The sequence below is a fragment of the Argopecten irradians genome, chromosome 6 (assembly GCF_041381155.1).
Source record: "Argopecten irradians isolate NY chromosome 6, Ai_NY, whole genome shotgun sequence".
Lineage (NCBI taxonomy): Eukaryota > Metazoa > Mollusca > Bivalvia > Pectinida > Pectinidae > Argopecten > Argopecten irradians.
In genome coordinates this window covers 23,458,804-23,473,002 of record NC_091139.1, presented here as the reverse complement: position 1 = coordinate 23,473,002, position 14,199 = coordinate 23,458,804, and the positions used below count along the sequence as shown (strand labels likewise).

Sequence of the window (14,199 nt, the reverse complement as noted above, 5' to 3'; positions counted from 1 at the left end):
CAATAATTTTATACATAATCGTATCATGATCATACTTTGTTTTCTGCCCCTATATTTCCACGGTTCCATCATTATACATCCGAAACCGCGCCATTTTTATTTTTATTTCTCTTTCGGATGTTGTTGTTGGTTTGCAACTCCTTACCAAATTTATAGACTAAAAAAGCAATACTCAAGAAATTAACAATATGGTAACATTTATCAAAATGTATTGTATATATCAGAACTTCAAAATTTTTATGAAAATATCACAGTCAGTGTAATCTTATACCCAGAAAATTCAATTGTCTTCTAGAACTTTCCCACGACATAATTTGTTATTACAAGTCCCACCACAAGTAGTATAGACACCCACATGAGTAAATCCCTCGGTGTACAATGTAGTTTAGTCTGGGATACTCAGACGTTATGACAGATATATGTCTGGTGTAGGGCCAGAGCGCATTGCAATATCAAAAAGTGGAACTCGTCGACTCCGTTTGGTATTGAGCCAGGTCATCTCTGATTCAGACGGCTTACAATACGTGACCACCAAGAAGGGTCACTGACCTTGATCTTTTCAACAAATCAATAATATATCTGCTCATAGCAATCATACATGCACGATATGTTATGTCTATACAATAGCTTTTTTCCGTAACTTTAAATTTCCATCCTCGTCGTCGCCATTTTCTCATAGTTTGCAAATCGCCTCTAATCTCGAGGGATATATGTGTAGATAAATCATTCATTTGTTGAAAAGACCAAAGTAAGTGGCGCTTCTCTGTGATCAGTCTGAATCGGAGATGATCGGTTAATTGGCCCGATACTAAATGTTGTCGCCAAGTTCCATCTTTTGAAATAGTAGTACGCTCTGGACCTACTTCAGACATCAATTTGTCATAATGTTTAAGTCTGATGTCAGCGTCAGAGTATCTCGGGCTATTAAAATATCAGTATCGTGTGACTCGTGTCAACGTTTGCAGTTACTGAATTTTCGTCTTTTTATCTACCATGTTTCTAACGTAGAACATTTTTCTAACGTAGAAATGACAACTTATAACCAAGAGTCCGTTGAATACAATCCCCAGTATCACCGCCCCTATACTATTCCAGAATGTCGGGAGAGCCATGGTTGAAAACTTTGGACCGAGTCGCTCTAGTTCGTGGGTGATGCCCTCTAGTTGTTTCTCGGCCATCATGATGACACAAATATGGAATATCTGGTGGCTATGGCCAACAAAGTCAAACCTCCCAGGTAAGAAGCGTTCAGGAATGTCCGCTCCGAAGAAGAATGCTGCTGCAGCTGACCATATCATTTGTTGTGTATGGTGATCAAGACTTGAATGCCATATGTCACCACTGCCGTACTGGAGAAGTCTGAGCACAATTGGGACGCTGTTCAACAAATAAAGAGCGAGTGCAGACGATATTTGCCAAAGTGTCCGCGCAAAAGGATAGGGCGGTTCGTATATGAACATGGTTACGCTACAGCTTAAACACATGAGTATTCCCATGGCAACACTTGAGGCAACGGCTGCAGCTCGTTGCCACGATGTCACTAAAGCGTCGTCATGGCAATAGTGGTAATGGAGGACGACACCACCCACACCGAATATGCCAATACCTGCATAATCTATCATAGCAGTTGTATAAAATACAAGTTCTGATTTACTAGAGAAACAATGATTTATCGTGCTGCAGAAGTACATAATCGCCATAGCGATAAGACCGGCTGTTAGGGGCCACATATGAGGGTCTTCTATGAGGTCGTGTCTCTCTGCAAATTGCGAGGCCCGAAGGAGGGTCAAACACATACCCAACAGGTGGGTCCAGCAGTTCAGACATTCGTTGTGTTTTTGGAAGAAACTGTAGAGATAGTAACTCCAGGGTTGATGAGGTGTACGAAACCCAGTCTCCACATGTGGTACGTGGAATATTTCCGGTACACCTTGCTTTGATGTCGTGGGAACCATAGAGGTTGACATTCTGTTGTCTGTAACAAGAATTCATATTCTTTATTGATGTGGAAATATTAGCATACATGTACTTCAAAGTGATTTTGATTGAGTTAAACCAGAGGGAAGCACATGTGGTGTATTAGCTACATACCTTGTTGTCATTGAGTTCACATCCCAAATCAAGTATACCCAACGCTGGCACGGATACGACGAAAGGAAGTTACAACAAGTTACGCCCCACACTCGGATGTATTTCAGAAAAGCGGAATCGTTTATGTACTAGTATATCATAATCCATGTTCACCGGGGACAGCAAAATCACGATATGTTTAATAGCGTATTGTTTCAAAGTGATATATAGCGACACTTCTTACAATAGTAGTACAGTATGAATGCACTCAGGTATACCAACCAATTATTTTTATATTGGGCTACTAGTAATCTATTGGTATGTGTATTAAAACATATATACATACCTATATCCTATGTACAATGCTAGGTCACAATCCGATCACCATGTATTGTATAAAGCCCGCCCGTTAATGTCTGGCCAATCTAACTTATCAGATTATCGAATGCTTCACCAGTCACTTTAATCCTGTTAAACGTCACTGTGAACGTTAGGTTTGAGGTAATGAATTAAGCGTCACTCTTATTTGTTAACGCACCCAAGAATCGTACAATGTACTTTGATATGATCATGGTTTTCAATTTCCAATGCAATGAGCCTGCTGGCTCTTCCATAGTTTGTGATCTTGGCATGTATGTGTATATCGGCCAGTTCTGTCTATTAGTCACTCCAGTCACGGTAGACCAGTCATAGGACAGAATAACCCGGTCTGGTTATGGTCGACCAGCCATAGGACAGAATAACCTGGCCAGGTTATGGTCGACCAGTCATAGGAGGACAGAAAAACCAGACCTGGTTATGGTAGACCGGTCTTAGGACAGAATAACCCGGCCTGGTTATAATCGACCAGTCATAGGACAGAATGACCCTGCCTGGTTATGGTAGCCCAGTCATAGGACAGAATAATTCGGTCTGGGTAAAGTAGACCAGTCTTAGGGCAGAATAACCCGGTGTGGTTGTGGTAGACAATATTGGACAGAATAACCCGGCCTGGTTATGGTAGACCAGCCACAGGACAGAATAACCCGGCCTGGTTATGGTAGACCAGCCATAGGACAGAATAACCCGATCTGGTTACGGTAGATGATATAGGACAGAATAACCCGGCCTGGTTATGGTAGACCAGTCATAGGACAGAATAACCCGGCCTGATTATGTTAGACCAGCCATAGGACAGAATAACCTGGTCTGGGTAAGGTAGACCAGCCATATGACAGAATAACCCGATCTGGTAACGATAGACCAGTTATAGGACAGAATAACCCGGCCTGGTTATGGTAGGCCAGCCATAGGACAGAATAACCCGATCTGGTTATGGTAGATGATATAGGACAGAATAACCCGGCCTGATTATGTTAGACCAGCCATAGGACACAATATAACCCGGTCTGGGTAAAGTAGACTAGTCTTAGGGCAGTAAACAAAAGTAAAGTAAACAAATTTTAGGACAGAATAACCCGCCCTGGTTATGGTAGACCAGCCACAGGACAGAATAACCCGCCCTAGTTATGGTAGACCAGCCATTGGACAGAAAAAAAAACGGTCTGGGTAAGGCAGACCAGTCATAAGACAGAATAACCCGGCCTGGTCATAGTCGACCAGTCATAGGACAGAATGACCCTGCCTGGTTATGGTAGCCCAGTCATAGGACAGAATAACCCGGTCTGGGTAAAGTAGACCAGTCTTAGGGCAGAAAAACACGGTGTGGTTGTGGTAGACAATATAGGGGAGAATAACCCGGCCTGGTTATGGTAGACCAGCCACAGGACAGAATAACCCGGCCTGGTTATGGTAGACCAGCCATTGGACAGAAAAAACGGTCTAGGTAAGGCAGACCAGTCATAGAACAAAATAACCCGGTCTGGATGTGGTAGACCAGCCATACGACAGAATAATCCGGTCTTGGTAGGAAGGACGGTCATAGGACAGAATAACCAGGTCTGTGTAAAGTAAACAACTTTAAGGACAGAATAACCCGGTCTGTGTAAGGTAGGACAGTCATAGGACAGAATAACCCGGTCTGTGTAAGGTAGACCAGCCATAGGACAGAATAAACCGGTCTGGGTAAGGTAGGACATTCATACGACAGAATAAACCGGTCTGGGTAAGGTAGACCAGTCACAAAACAGAATAACCCGGTCTGGGTAAGGTAGACCAGCCATAGGACAGAATAAACCGGTCTGGGTAAGGTAGGACATTCATACGACAGAATAACCCGGTCTGTGTAAGGTAGATCAGCCATAGGACAGAATAAACCGGTCTTGGTAAGGTAGAACAGTCACAGAACAGAATAACCCGGTCTGGGTAAGGTAGGACATTCATACGACAGAATAACCCGGTCTGTGTAAGGTAGGACAGTCATACGACAGAATAACCCGGTCTGTGTAAGGTAGATCAGCCATAGGACAGAATAAACCGGTCTTGGTAAGGTAGGACATTCATACGACAGAATAATCCGGTCTATGTAAGGTAGGACAGCCATAGGACAGAATAACCCGGTCTTGGTAAGGTAGACCAGTCATAGGACAGAATAACCCGGTCTGTGTAAGGTAGGACAGCCATAGGACAGAATAACCCGGTCTTGGTAAGGTAGGACAGTCATAGGACAGAATAACCCGGTCCTGGTAAGGTAGACCAGTCATAGGACAGAATAACCCGGTCTGTGTAAGGTAGGACAGCCATAGGACAGAATAAACCGGTCTTGGTAAGGTAGACCAGCCATAGGACAGAATAAACCGGTCTGGGTAAGAAAGGACAGTTATAGGACATAATAAACCTGTCTTGGTAATGTAGAACAGTCACAGAACAGAATAACCCGGTCTGGGTAAGGTAGACCAGTCATAAGACAGAATAACCCGGTCTTGGTAAGGAAGAACAGCCATAGGACAGAATAACCCGGTCTGGGTAAGGTAGACCAGCCATTGGACAGAAAAAAAACGGTCTGGGTAAGGCAGACCAGTCATAAGACAGAATAACCCGGCCTGGTCATAGTCGACCAGTCATAGGACAGAATGACCCTGCCTGGTTATGGTAGCCCAGTCACAGGACAGAATAACCCGGTCTGGGTAAAGTAGACCAGTCTTAGGGCAGAAAAACCCGGTGTGGTTGTGGTAGACAATATAGGACAGAATAACCCGGCCTGGTTATGGTAGCCCAGTCATAGGACAGAATAACCAGGTCTGTGTAAAGTAAACAACTTTAAGGACAGAATAACCCGGCCTGGGTATGGTAGACCAGCCACAGGACAGAATAACCCGGCCTGGTTATGGTAGACCAGCCACAGGACAGAATAACCCGGCCTGGTTATGGTAGACCAGCCATTGGACAGAAAAAACGGTCAAGGTAAGGCAGACCAGTCATAGAGCAAAATAACCCGGTCTGGATGTGGTAGACCAACCATACGACAGAATAATCCGGTCTTGGTAAGGAAGGACGGTCATAGGACAGAATAACCCGGTCTGTGTAAGGTAGGACAGTCATAGGACAGAATAACCCGGTCTGTGTAAGGTAGACCAGCCATAGGACAGAATAAACCATTCTTGGTAAGGTAGAACAGTCACAGAACAGAATAACCCGGTCTGGGTAAGGTAGACCAGTCACAAAACAGAATAACCCGGTCTGTGTAAGGTAGGACAGTCATAGGACAGAATAACCCGGTCCTGGTAAGGTAGACCAGTCATAGGACAGAATAACCCGGTCTGGGTAAGGTAGGACAGTCATACGACAGAATAACCCGGTCTGTGTAAGGTAGGACAGTCATACGACAGAATAACCCGGTCTGCGAAGGTAGAACAGCCATAGGACAGAATAACCCGGTCTGTGTAAGGTAGGACAGTCATACGACAGAATAACCCGGTCTGTGTAAGGTAGATCAGCCATAGGACAGAATAACCGGTCTTGGTAAGGTAGAACAGTCACAGAACAGAATAACCCGGTCTGTGTAAGGTAGGACATTCATACGACAGAATAACCCGGTCTGGGTAAGGTAGACCAGTCATACGACAGAATAACCCGGTCTGTGTAAGGTAGGACTGTCATACGACAGAATAACCCGGTCTGTGTAAGGTAGATCAGCCATAGGACAGAATAAACCGGTCTTGGTAAGGTAGACCAGCCATAGGACAGAATAAACCGGTCTGGGTAAGAAAGGACAGTTATAGGACATAATAACCCGGTCTTGGTAAGGAAGAACAGCCATAGGACAGAATAACCCGGTCTGGGTAAGGTAGGACAGTCATAGGACAGAATAACCCGGTATTGGTAAGGTAGACCAGCAACAGGATAGAATAACCCAGTCTGGGTAAGGTAGGACAGTCATAGGACAGAATAACCCGGTCTGTGTAAGGTAGGACAGTCATAGGACAGAATAACCCGGTCCTGGTAAGGTAGACCAGTCATAGGACAGAATAACCCGGTCTGTGTAAGGTAGCTAGGACAGTCATAGGACAGAACAACCCGGTCTGTGTAAGGTAGATCAGCCATAGGACAGAATAACCCGGTCCTGGTAAGGTAGACCAGTCATAGGACAGAATAACCCGATCTGTGTAAGGTAGGACAGTCATAGGACAGAATAACCCGGTCTGTGTAAGGTAGGACAGTCATAGGACAGAATAACCCGGTCTGTGTAAGGTAGACCAGTCATAGGACATAATAACCCGGTCTTGGTAAGGTAGACCAGCCATAGGACAGAATAAACCGGTCTGGGTAAGAAAGGACAGTTATAGGACATAATAACCCGGTCTTGGTAAGGAAGAACAGCCATAGGACAGAATAACCCGGTCTGGGTAAGGTAGGACAGTCATAGGACAGAATAACCCGGTATTGGTAAGGTAGACCAGCAACAGGATAGAATAACCCAGTCTGGGTAAGGTAGGACAGTCATAGGACAGAATAACCCGGTCTGTGTAAGGTAGGACAGTCATAGGACAGAATAACCCGGTCCTGGTAAGGTAGACCAGTCATAGGACAGAATAACCCGGTCTGTGTAAGGTAGCTAGGACAGTCATAGGACAGAACAACCCGGTCTGTGTAAGGTAGATCAGCCATAGGACAGAATAACCCGGTCCTGGTAAGGTAGACCAGTCATAGGACAGAATAACCCGATCTGTGTAAGGTAGGACAGTCATAGGACAGAATAACCCGGTCTGTGTAAGGTAGGACAGTCATAGGACAGAATAACCCGGTCTGTGTAAGGTAGACCAGTCATAGGACATAATAACCCGGTCTTGGTAAGGTAGACCAGCCATAGGACAGAATAACCCGGTCTGTGTAAGGTAGGACAGTCATAGGACAGAATAACCCGGTCTTGGTAAGGTAGACCAGCAACAGGATAGAATAACCCGATCTAGGTATGGTAACCAGGAACAGGACAGAATAACCTGACCTGGTGGACAGAATAACCCGGTCTGGGTAAGGTAGGACAGTCATAGGACAGAATAACCCGGTCTGGGTAAGACAGACCAGCCATATGACATAATAATCTGGCCTGGTTTAGCTATAGTCTGCTTTCCCTGCCTATTATATTGGGATTATTTTTATAAAAAAATGTCTAATATACATGTATAACTGTATTAGGCAAAAACAATTTAAAAAAAAGCCTAATAATAAAGGCAGGTCAAGCGGACTAGTATAGCTAAACCAGCCATACGACTTCGACAAAATGACAAGAAACAAACGGACCAACTTTATAGTACGCTATGTACAGCCCATTCTACAGCTGTGCTTTTGTATATTGTCTACAAGAATCTGTTTGTTGTACATGTATATGATTATGTGGTTTGTTGGACTTATACTAGAATGCAATCACAAAGCTTGATCGTTCAATATTTGTATTCATTGGCCTTCCTTTCTCGCCATCTTGTGACAATGACGAGACTAATGAAACAGCTGTATGACTGTGATCTGAGTCCTTTGACTTCATTAATAAACAAACTGGTTGTCAGTATCCAAATTATAAGATAACGGGTCAATCAGAATACATCTTTTACAACTAGACCTCTCTTTTCTTGGAATGTTATACAAGTGGTAAGAATTCATTTTGTACTACTAGAATCCTCTCTTCTGGCAATGTTATACAAGTGGTCAGAATGTATCTTGTACCACTACAATCCTCTCTTCTGGGAAAGTTATACAAGTGGTCAGAATACATTTTGTACTACTAGAATCCTCTCTTCTGTCAATGTTATACAAGTGGTCAGAATACATCTTGTACCACTAGAATCCTCTCTTCTGGCAATAATATACAAGTGGTCACAATACATCTTGTACAACTAGAATCCTCTCTTCTGGCAATGTTATACAAGTGGTCAGAATACATTTTGTACTACTAGTATCCTCTCCTGTAAATTTTATACAATTGGTCAGAATATAACTTGTGCTACTAGAACCCTCTTTTCTGGCAATGTTATACAAGTGGCCAGAATATATCTTGTACTACTAGAACCCTCTTTTCTTGCAATGTTATACAAGTGGTCAGAATACTTCTTATACCACTAGAATCCTTTCTTCTTGGAATATTATACAAGTGGCCAGAAGTTATCTTGTACCACTAGAATCCTCTCTTCTGGCAATGTTATACAAATGGTCAGAATTCATTTTGTACTACCAGAGTCCTCTCTTCTGACAATGACATACAAGTGGTCAGAATACATCTCGTATTACTAGATTCCTCTCTTTTGGGAGAGTTATACACGTGGTCAGAATTCATTCCTATCTTCTGTGAATATTATTTCAGAACCCATTCTACTACGTACATAATTGTTCAAAATACCGGACAAAAAAACAATCAAGTCAAAATATCTGAATTTTTTTAAACTTAATATTTGTATAAGATAAACCTATAAATATATTAAAAATGTGTAAGAAAATGAAAGAAATTGCATGGCTTCGTGATAACAACAATAGTGTTAATAAATATCACAGTGCTTTGAAAACTAATAAGTTTTGTAAAAGACAAAACGTTTTTAGTTCATACAATAAAAGCATAGATTATACACAAACCTGAAGTAAGTTTCATAAGAAAAGCATGACTGAATAAAAGTTGTAAGAGAAGCACTTACTCCTCTTTCGTCTTTTTATCTAACATGTTTCTAACGTAGAAATGACAAATTATAACCACGAGTCCGTTGAATACAATCCCCAGTATCACCGCCCCTATACTGTTCCAGAATGTCGGGAGAGCCATTGTAGAAAACTTTGGACCGAGTCGCTCTAGTTCGTGGGTGATGCCCTCTAGTTGTTTTTCAGTCACCATAATGATACAAATGTGGAATATCTGATGGCTGTGGCCAACAAAGTCAAACCTTCCGGGAAAGAAACGCTGAGGAACTTCTGAGCCGAAGAAGAATCCCGCCACAGCAAACCAGATCATCTGTTGTATATGATGGTCCAGACTGGAATGCCAAAGTTCTGCACCATAATACTGGACCAGACGCAGTACAATTGGAACACAGTTCAAAAGGTAAATTGAAATCACCGCTGACATCTGCCAAATTGTTCTTTTGAACGGATAGGGTGGTTCAAATAAGAACAAAGAGGTACTACAACACAAGCACACGAGTATACCCATCACAACACTTAGTACCACGGCGTTAGCCTGGAGCCACGAGTTAAACCACGGGTCGTCATGGCAATAGTGGTGATGAAGAATAACACTACCTACTCCAAATAGTCCAATACCTGCATAGTCTATCATAGAGGCCGTGTAGAACACCAACTCGGATTTGTTAGAGAAGCAGTGAGCAATAGTACTGCACAGGTACATCAGCACCATGGTGATAAGACCTGCCGTCAGAGGCCACATGTGGGGATCTGCAATCATGCTATGTTTCTGTGCAAACTGTGAAGCTCTGAGGAGAGCCAAACACATACCCAATAAGTGGGTCCAGCAGTTCAGACATTCATTGTGTTTCTGGAAGAAGCTGTAGAGATAGTAGCTCCAGGGTTGATGAGGAGCACGGAACCCAGTCACCACATGTGGCATTTTGAACACTTCCGGTACATGTTGTATAGTTGTTGTAGGGACAAGGGACTTTGCCATTATTTTTGCTCCGATCTCTTTACCTGCAACAGTTAATTCTTATAATTAGTCTAAAGAAATAAGCGATAAGAGTATAACTTGGACAATTTCTTAGAAAGACCAGATTATGCTACCTATTCCGTCATCATCTAGAGGCCCATATTCTGAGATAATATCCTGCAAAACTAAACATTTGAAACAATACTCCCAAAACCAATAAAGTCTACACAGACTAACGGCCTTGATATCGCGTTTGCTTTGTTAGCAAGTGAGCACGGATATTGATCAAAGGATGCAAGAATGTTCATTAATAATGCATTTTTATCAATATATCATACAGACACTAAAATAGAGTATACGGTTGACATGTGAATCACATATATTCTAATAACATGATATTCTACTGGGGTTTTTATCATCTCCAGAATGGAAATATACTGACATCAGTGACATGCATTATCGATCTGAAATGTGTATACTAAATTTCGGATCAGATGGCTAATCTAAAACAGGGCGCGGGTTGAGGGGCCAGTTAAAGTTATCTTTCTAACACAAGTACGTTTGATTCCAGTTGCCTTTGAACAAAATAAATATCTCCAATTATTCTAGACTGGCCACTAGCGTCTAGAATATACACACCGCCGTTTGAATTTATTACTGGGAAAGACATCTTCATGCGGACCCCTCCGTTTACATTTTAGTGCCCATTCATGAAAGACTTTGATGGGTGGGCACTAAAATCTGGTAACGGAGGTATCCACATGTAAAAGTAGCAGGCAAAGCAGATATTTAAATGATCTAAATGTGTGATTTAGCTCGGGAATTCGTTTTGGCAACTTAAGCCTGAATTTCCTCAATGGTAACAGATTAAATGTATTTGAACCAGGAACATATATTAGATATATGTATATATATTTCTTGTTTAACGGTCCCCTTGGATATTTCTTTAAAGCTAAGTTAACTCTACGTACACTGTGTGCATTGCATCTTCAAAGATTATCATAAACTATAAATGAGATCAAATTCATCTATCTATAATATTCATGGAGAATCTACTTTCGCTTAGTATTACCTTTCACAAATGCCTATTCTTAAAACGTACAGAATAAAATGAAACGTATTCGTGAATTCCTATCAGCGATCGATATCTGCATGTGCCAAAAGTCAATCGAAAGAATTCTATGTATAGCTCTAGGCACACAGCTAAAGACGTATATCTTACTGCATATGTATACATACCTGAGGAATGGGGTGGGGTTATCAGGTCTAGTTAGAAACTTACAGCCATATACCTAATACAGGCAAAGTCGCACCCAATCTTCTTCAGCGACATTCATTCAGTTTTATAGTATAACACAGACACTGTTATGTAAGGCACATTGTGTAAGCAGCTTAATGTCACTACACTGTAACGCTAAACGCATGGCTAGCAGAGGATAAGCACTTGTGTCCAGTGTAAGCACACATATGGATGCTAAACACCAGTAAATGCACACATGAGCTACAGCATTCCAGTCTATTTGAGTTACATTGACACTATTATCCTATATTACACATCATTGTATCGGAACTACATCTCAAATTCCCCGGCCGGCATCCGGCATAGCAGAGAGCCCGCCCCGCCCACGTTACACAGACGAGCCTGCTGGCTGCTGTTTGCACACGAGTTAGAAATCATACATTACAATAGGCATGAAAAGTAGAGTTTACCTTGCCTGCATCCCTGGGTCGGTCCATTATGAGTCAGCATATCTTTATAAAATAGCCAGCTAATCCTTGGACTAGAGAGAGAGCGGTGGGTCGTTGCTCTATGACGCTCTACCGTTTTGTACTTGTTACGACAGCTGCTCCAGGCGACTTGGTACACGCCCCAATAGGCACACATAGCCTCTCTTATATATAGCGTACCTTCATTTTAAATTTATCAAACAAGTGTATCAAAATTGTGAATGGCATTCACCATGTCCGCTAAGATACAGTTGACATAGTTATCTACGGATGACGTAACACGCTTGTTGTTAAATTGAAGAGTGCCACAGGCAAACCAGTACTAGTACTAGTTCTGGTGTCACTTTGGTGTAGTCGAAATCCAAAGGCACATTATAATTATACTTGTTGTAATACAAATTAAATAGCGATAACACTGACAATATGGCTTTCTGGATAAAATGACAACGAGTTTAAATTGTCACCCAGCTGACGGAGCATGTTTCGTAAGATTTCATTCCGTGTGTATCAAGAGGTTGCAATGAATATATAACATTTTGAACATATTCAACATAATAATATTATACTAAAGAATATAATGAGGTCACACAATCTTATTGATGCAAAATATGTATCTACAAACTTATTTGTATAGGAGAAACACCCCAGACTGGAATAGTCAAGATAATACATTTTTCGAGGGTCGTGAACTATTCGTTACCTTGACTATTCCACAATCTGAGGTGTTTCTCATACTTATAACATAGCATCGAATGCCACTGGTATTCTCCACTATTACACTGGACATTGTTTAACAATTTAACAGCTCCAGAGCCATATTACCAATTAAGATCTTGAGAGCTATTCATGGTGCATTTCATTACCTCACTAAGAGAGCATGCATCATGATTTGCATGAACTTTTTGAAAGATCCATGCAGAGGTACTATATATATATAATGGTACTCACGCTGAAACATTCACTCAGTTTAGTTTTCATTTTTTAACATGAAGGACCATACAAATGTAGCTCTATATGCAGTTTTGAACCCAGTAGTGATGATTTTTGGATATCAAGTTTAAGTGATTGGTACCAAAAACTTTTTAATGCAGCACAGAGAGCTGGAAAAACAAAATATTTTGGATCATAATACGACATGTACACAGAAAAGTGAAATCACGTGACACAAGAATATGTGTTTTATAAAAGCATTCCTAGGGAATTATTATCTTCATAAAAAGTGTTAATGTGAAATATGAAGAGATTTGGATAAAAAAAGATATGGGAAAATAGACAAATGGAAAAAAAATGAAAGAAACACGTCAATTATCTGTAATTTCTTTTCGACAGAAAATTAAGGTGTTGTCTCATGAAATTCCATTAAAAACATGGTTGTGATGTCGTCTATTGCTATAGCTTGAGGTATAGTCGCCGGAGCAAAGTCTACTATTTTCACTTTTAATTGTGGAATATAATTACCCTTTGCTGTGGAAAAAATCGTTAACTATTCCACGAGAAAGGTAGCTATTCCACAGTTGAGGGTAAATGTAGAGCCTAGTGAACAAAGCTTAGCTTACAGTCATAAATACACCCTCATTCATTAAATCTACTGAGAGATGGATTAAAGATTAACCAAGGTACTTGTCAAAGTTGTCGTGATGTTTTTATAAACTTATTGTCATAACACTGGAATGTAGAATTTTCATCACTTCTTTCCAAAATGAATTCCATCATTTCTTTTACAGCCACTGTATCCATACCACATAAAATAATTAACTTTAATAAATCCAGAAGAGAGAAGATTAAGATTAAATTCAATGAATTACGGGTGCTTGACATGTTTTTTCCATATTTTTTTTATCCTAATCACTTTTTATTCCATAAAATTGGCATCTATCAAACAAATTAACATCCCATCACCTTTCATGAAGATGATAATTCCCAAAGAAGACTTAAAAAAAAAACCCACTCTTTTGCCACATGATTTCACCTTTTTGTGATTGGCCATTTTAAGGCCTGTGCTGCACCGGAAAAGATTTTTGTCGTAGTCGCTTCAAATTAATATCCAAAAATCATCACTTCTGTGTTCAAATCCACATACAGGACTACATAAATATGGTCCTCCACGTTGAGGTGTTTCTCATACTTAAAACATGGCAATGAATGTCACTGGTACTCTCCACTATTACACTGGGTATTGTTTAACTATTCCACAGCTCCAGGTAAACCCTTACAACCTATTTAAACATTGAGACCATTTTTCCATTTCATTACCTCAATGGGAAAACAAGCATCATTATTTGCATGATTTTAAGGACCTCGAACAATTCATTATCTTGACTATTCCACAGTTTTCGGTGTTTCTCCAATGCATAAGACAGAGCAAGGACGTAGATATTTATCCT

General features: G+C 41.1%; 2 protein-coding genes across 5 annotated transcripts; both read right to left on the bottom strand.

Annotated features, from left to right (window-relative positions):
* Positions 1-180: 180 nt before the first annotated feature.
* LOC138325378 (membrane progestin receptor beta-like) lies at positions 181-2,883 on the bottom strand. 2 transcript variants are annotated; one of them, XM_069271004.1, is made up of 2 exons: positions 2,417-2,883; positions 181-1,975 (listed from the first exon to the last, which is right to left on the bottom strand). In XM_069271004.1, the coding sequence occupies exon 2, from the start codon at positions 1,965-1,967 to the stop codon at positions 966-968; it is 1,002 nt and encodes a 333-aa protein (XP_069127105.1). In that variant the 5' UTR covers positions 1,968-1,975; positions 2,417-2,883; the 3' UTR covers positions 181-965. The 2 variants fall into 2 exon arrangements, with proteins under 2 accessions (XP_069127105.1, XP_069127104.1); XM_069271003.1 differs by lacking the exon at positions 2,417-2,883 and adding an exon at positions 2,092-2,375.
* Positions 2,884-7,768: 4,885 nt separating this feature from the next.
* Positions 7,769-12,187, bottom strand: LOC138325377 (membrane progestin receptor beta-like). Of its 3 annotated transcripts, none has more exons than XM_069270999.1 (2): positions 11,798-12,187; positions 7,769-10,131 (listed from the first exon to the last, which is right to left on the bottom strand). In XM_069270999.1, the coding sequence occupies exons 1-2, from the start codon at positions 11,970-11,972 to the stop codon at positions 9,125-9,127; spliced, it is 1,182 nt and encodes a 393-aa protein (XP_069127100.1). In that variant the 5' UTR covers positions 11,973-12,187; the 3' UTR covers positions 7,769-9,124. The 3 variants fall into 3 exon arrangements, with proteins under 3 accessions (XP_069127100.1, XP_069127102.1, XP_069127101.1); XM_069271001.1 differs by lacking the exon at positions 11,798-12,187 and adding an exon at positions 11,370-11,732; XM_069271000.1 differs by lacking the exon at positions 11,798-12,187 and adding an exon at positions 11,327-11,730.
* Between the last annotated feature and the right edge of the window lie 2,012 nt (positions 12,188-14,199).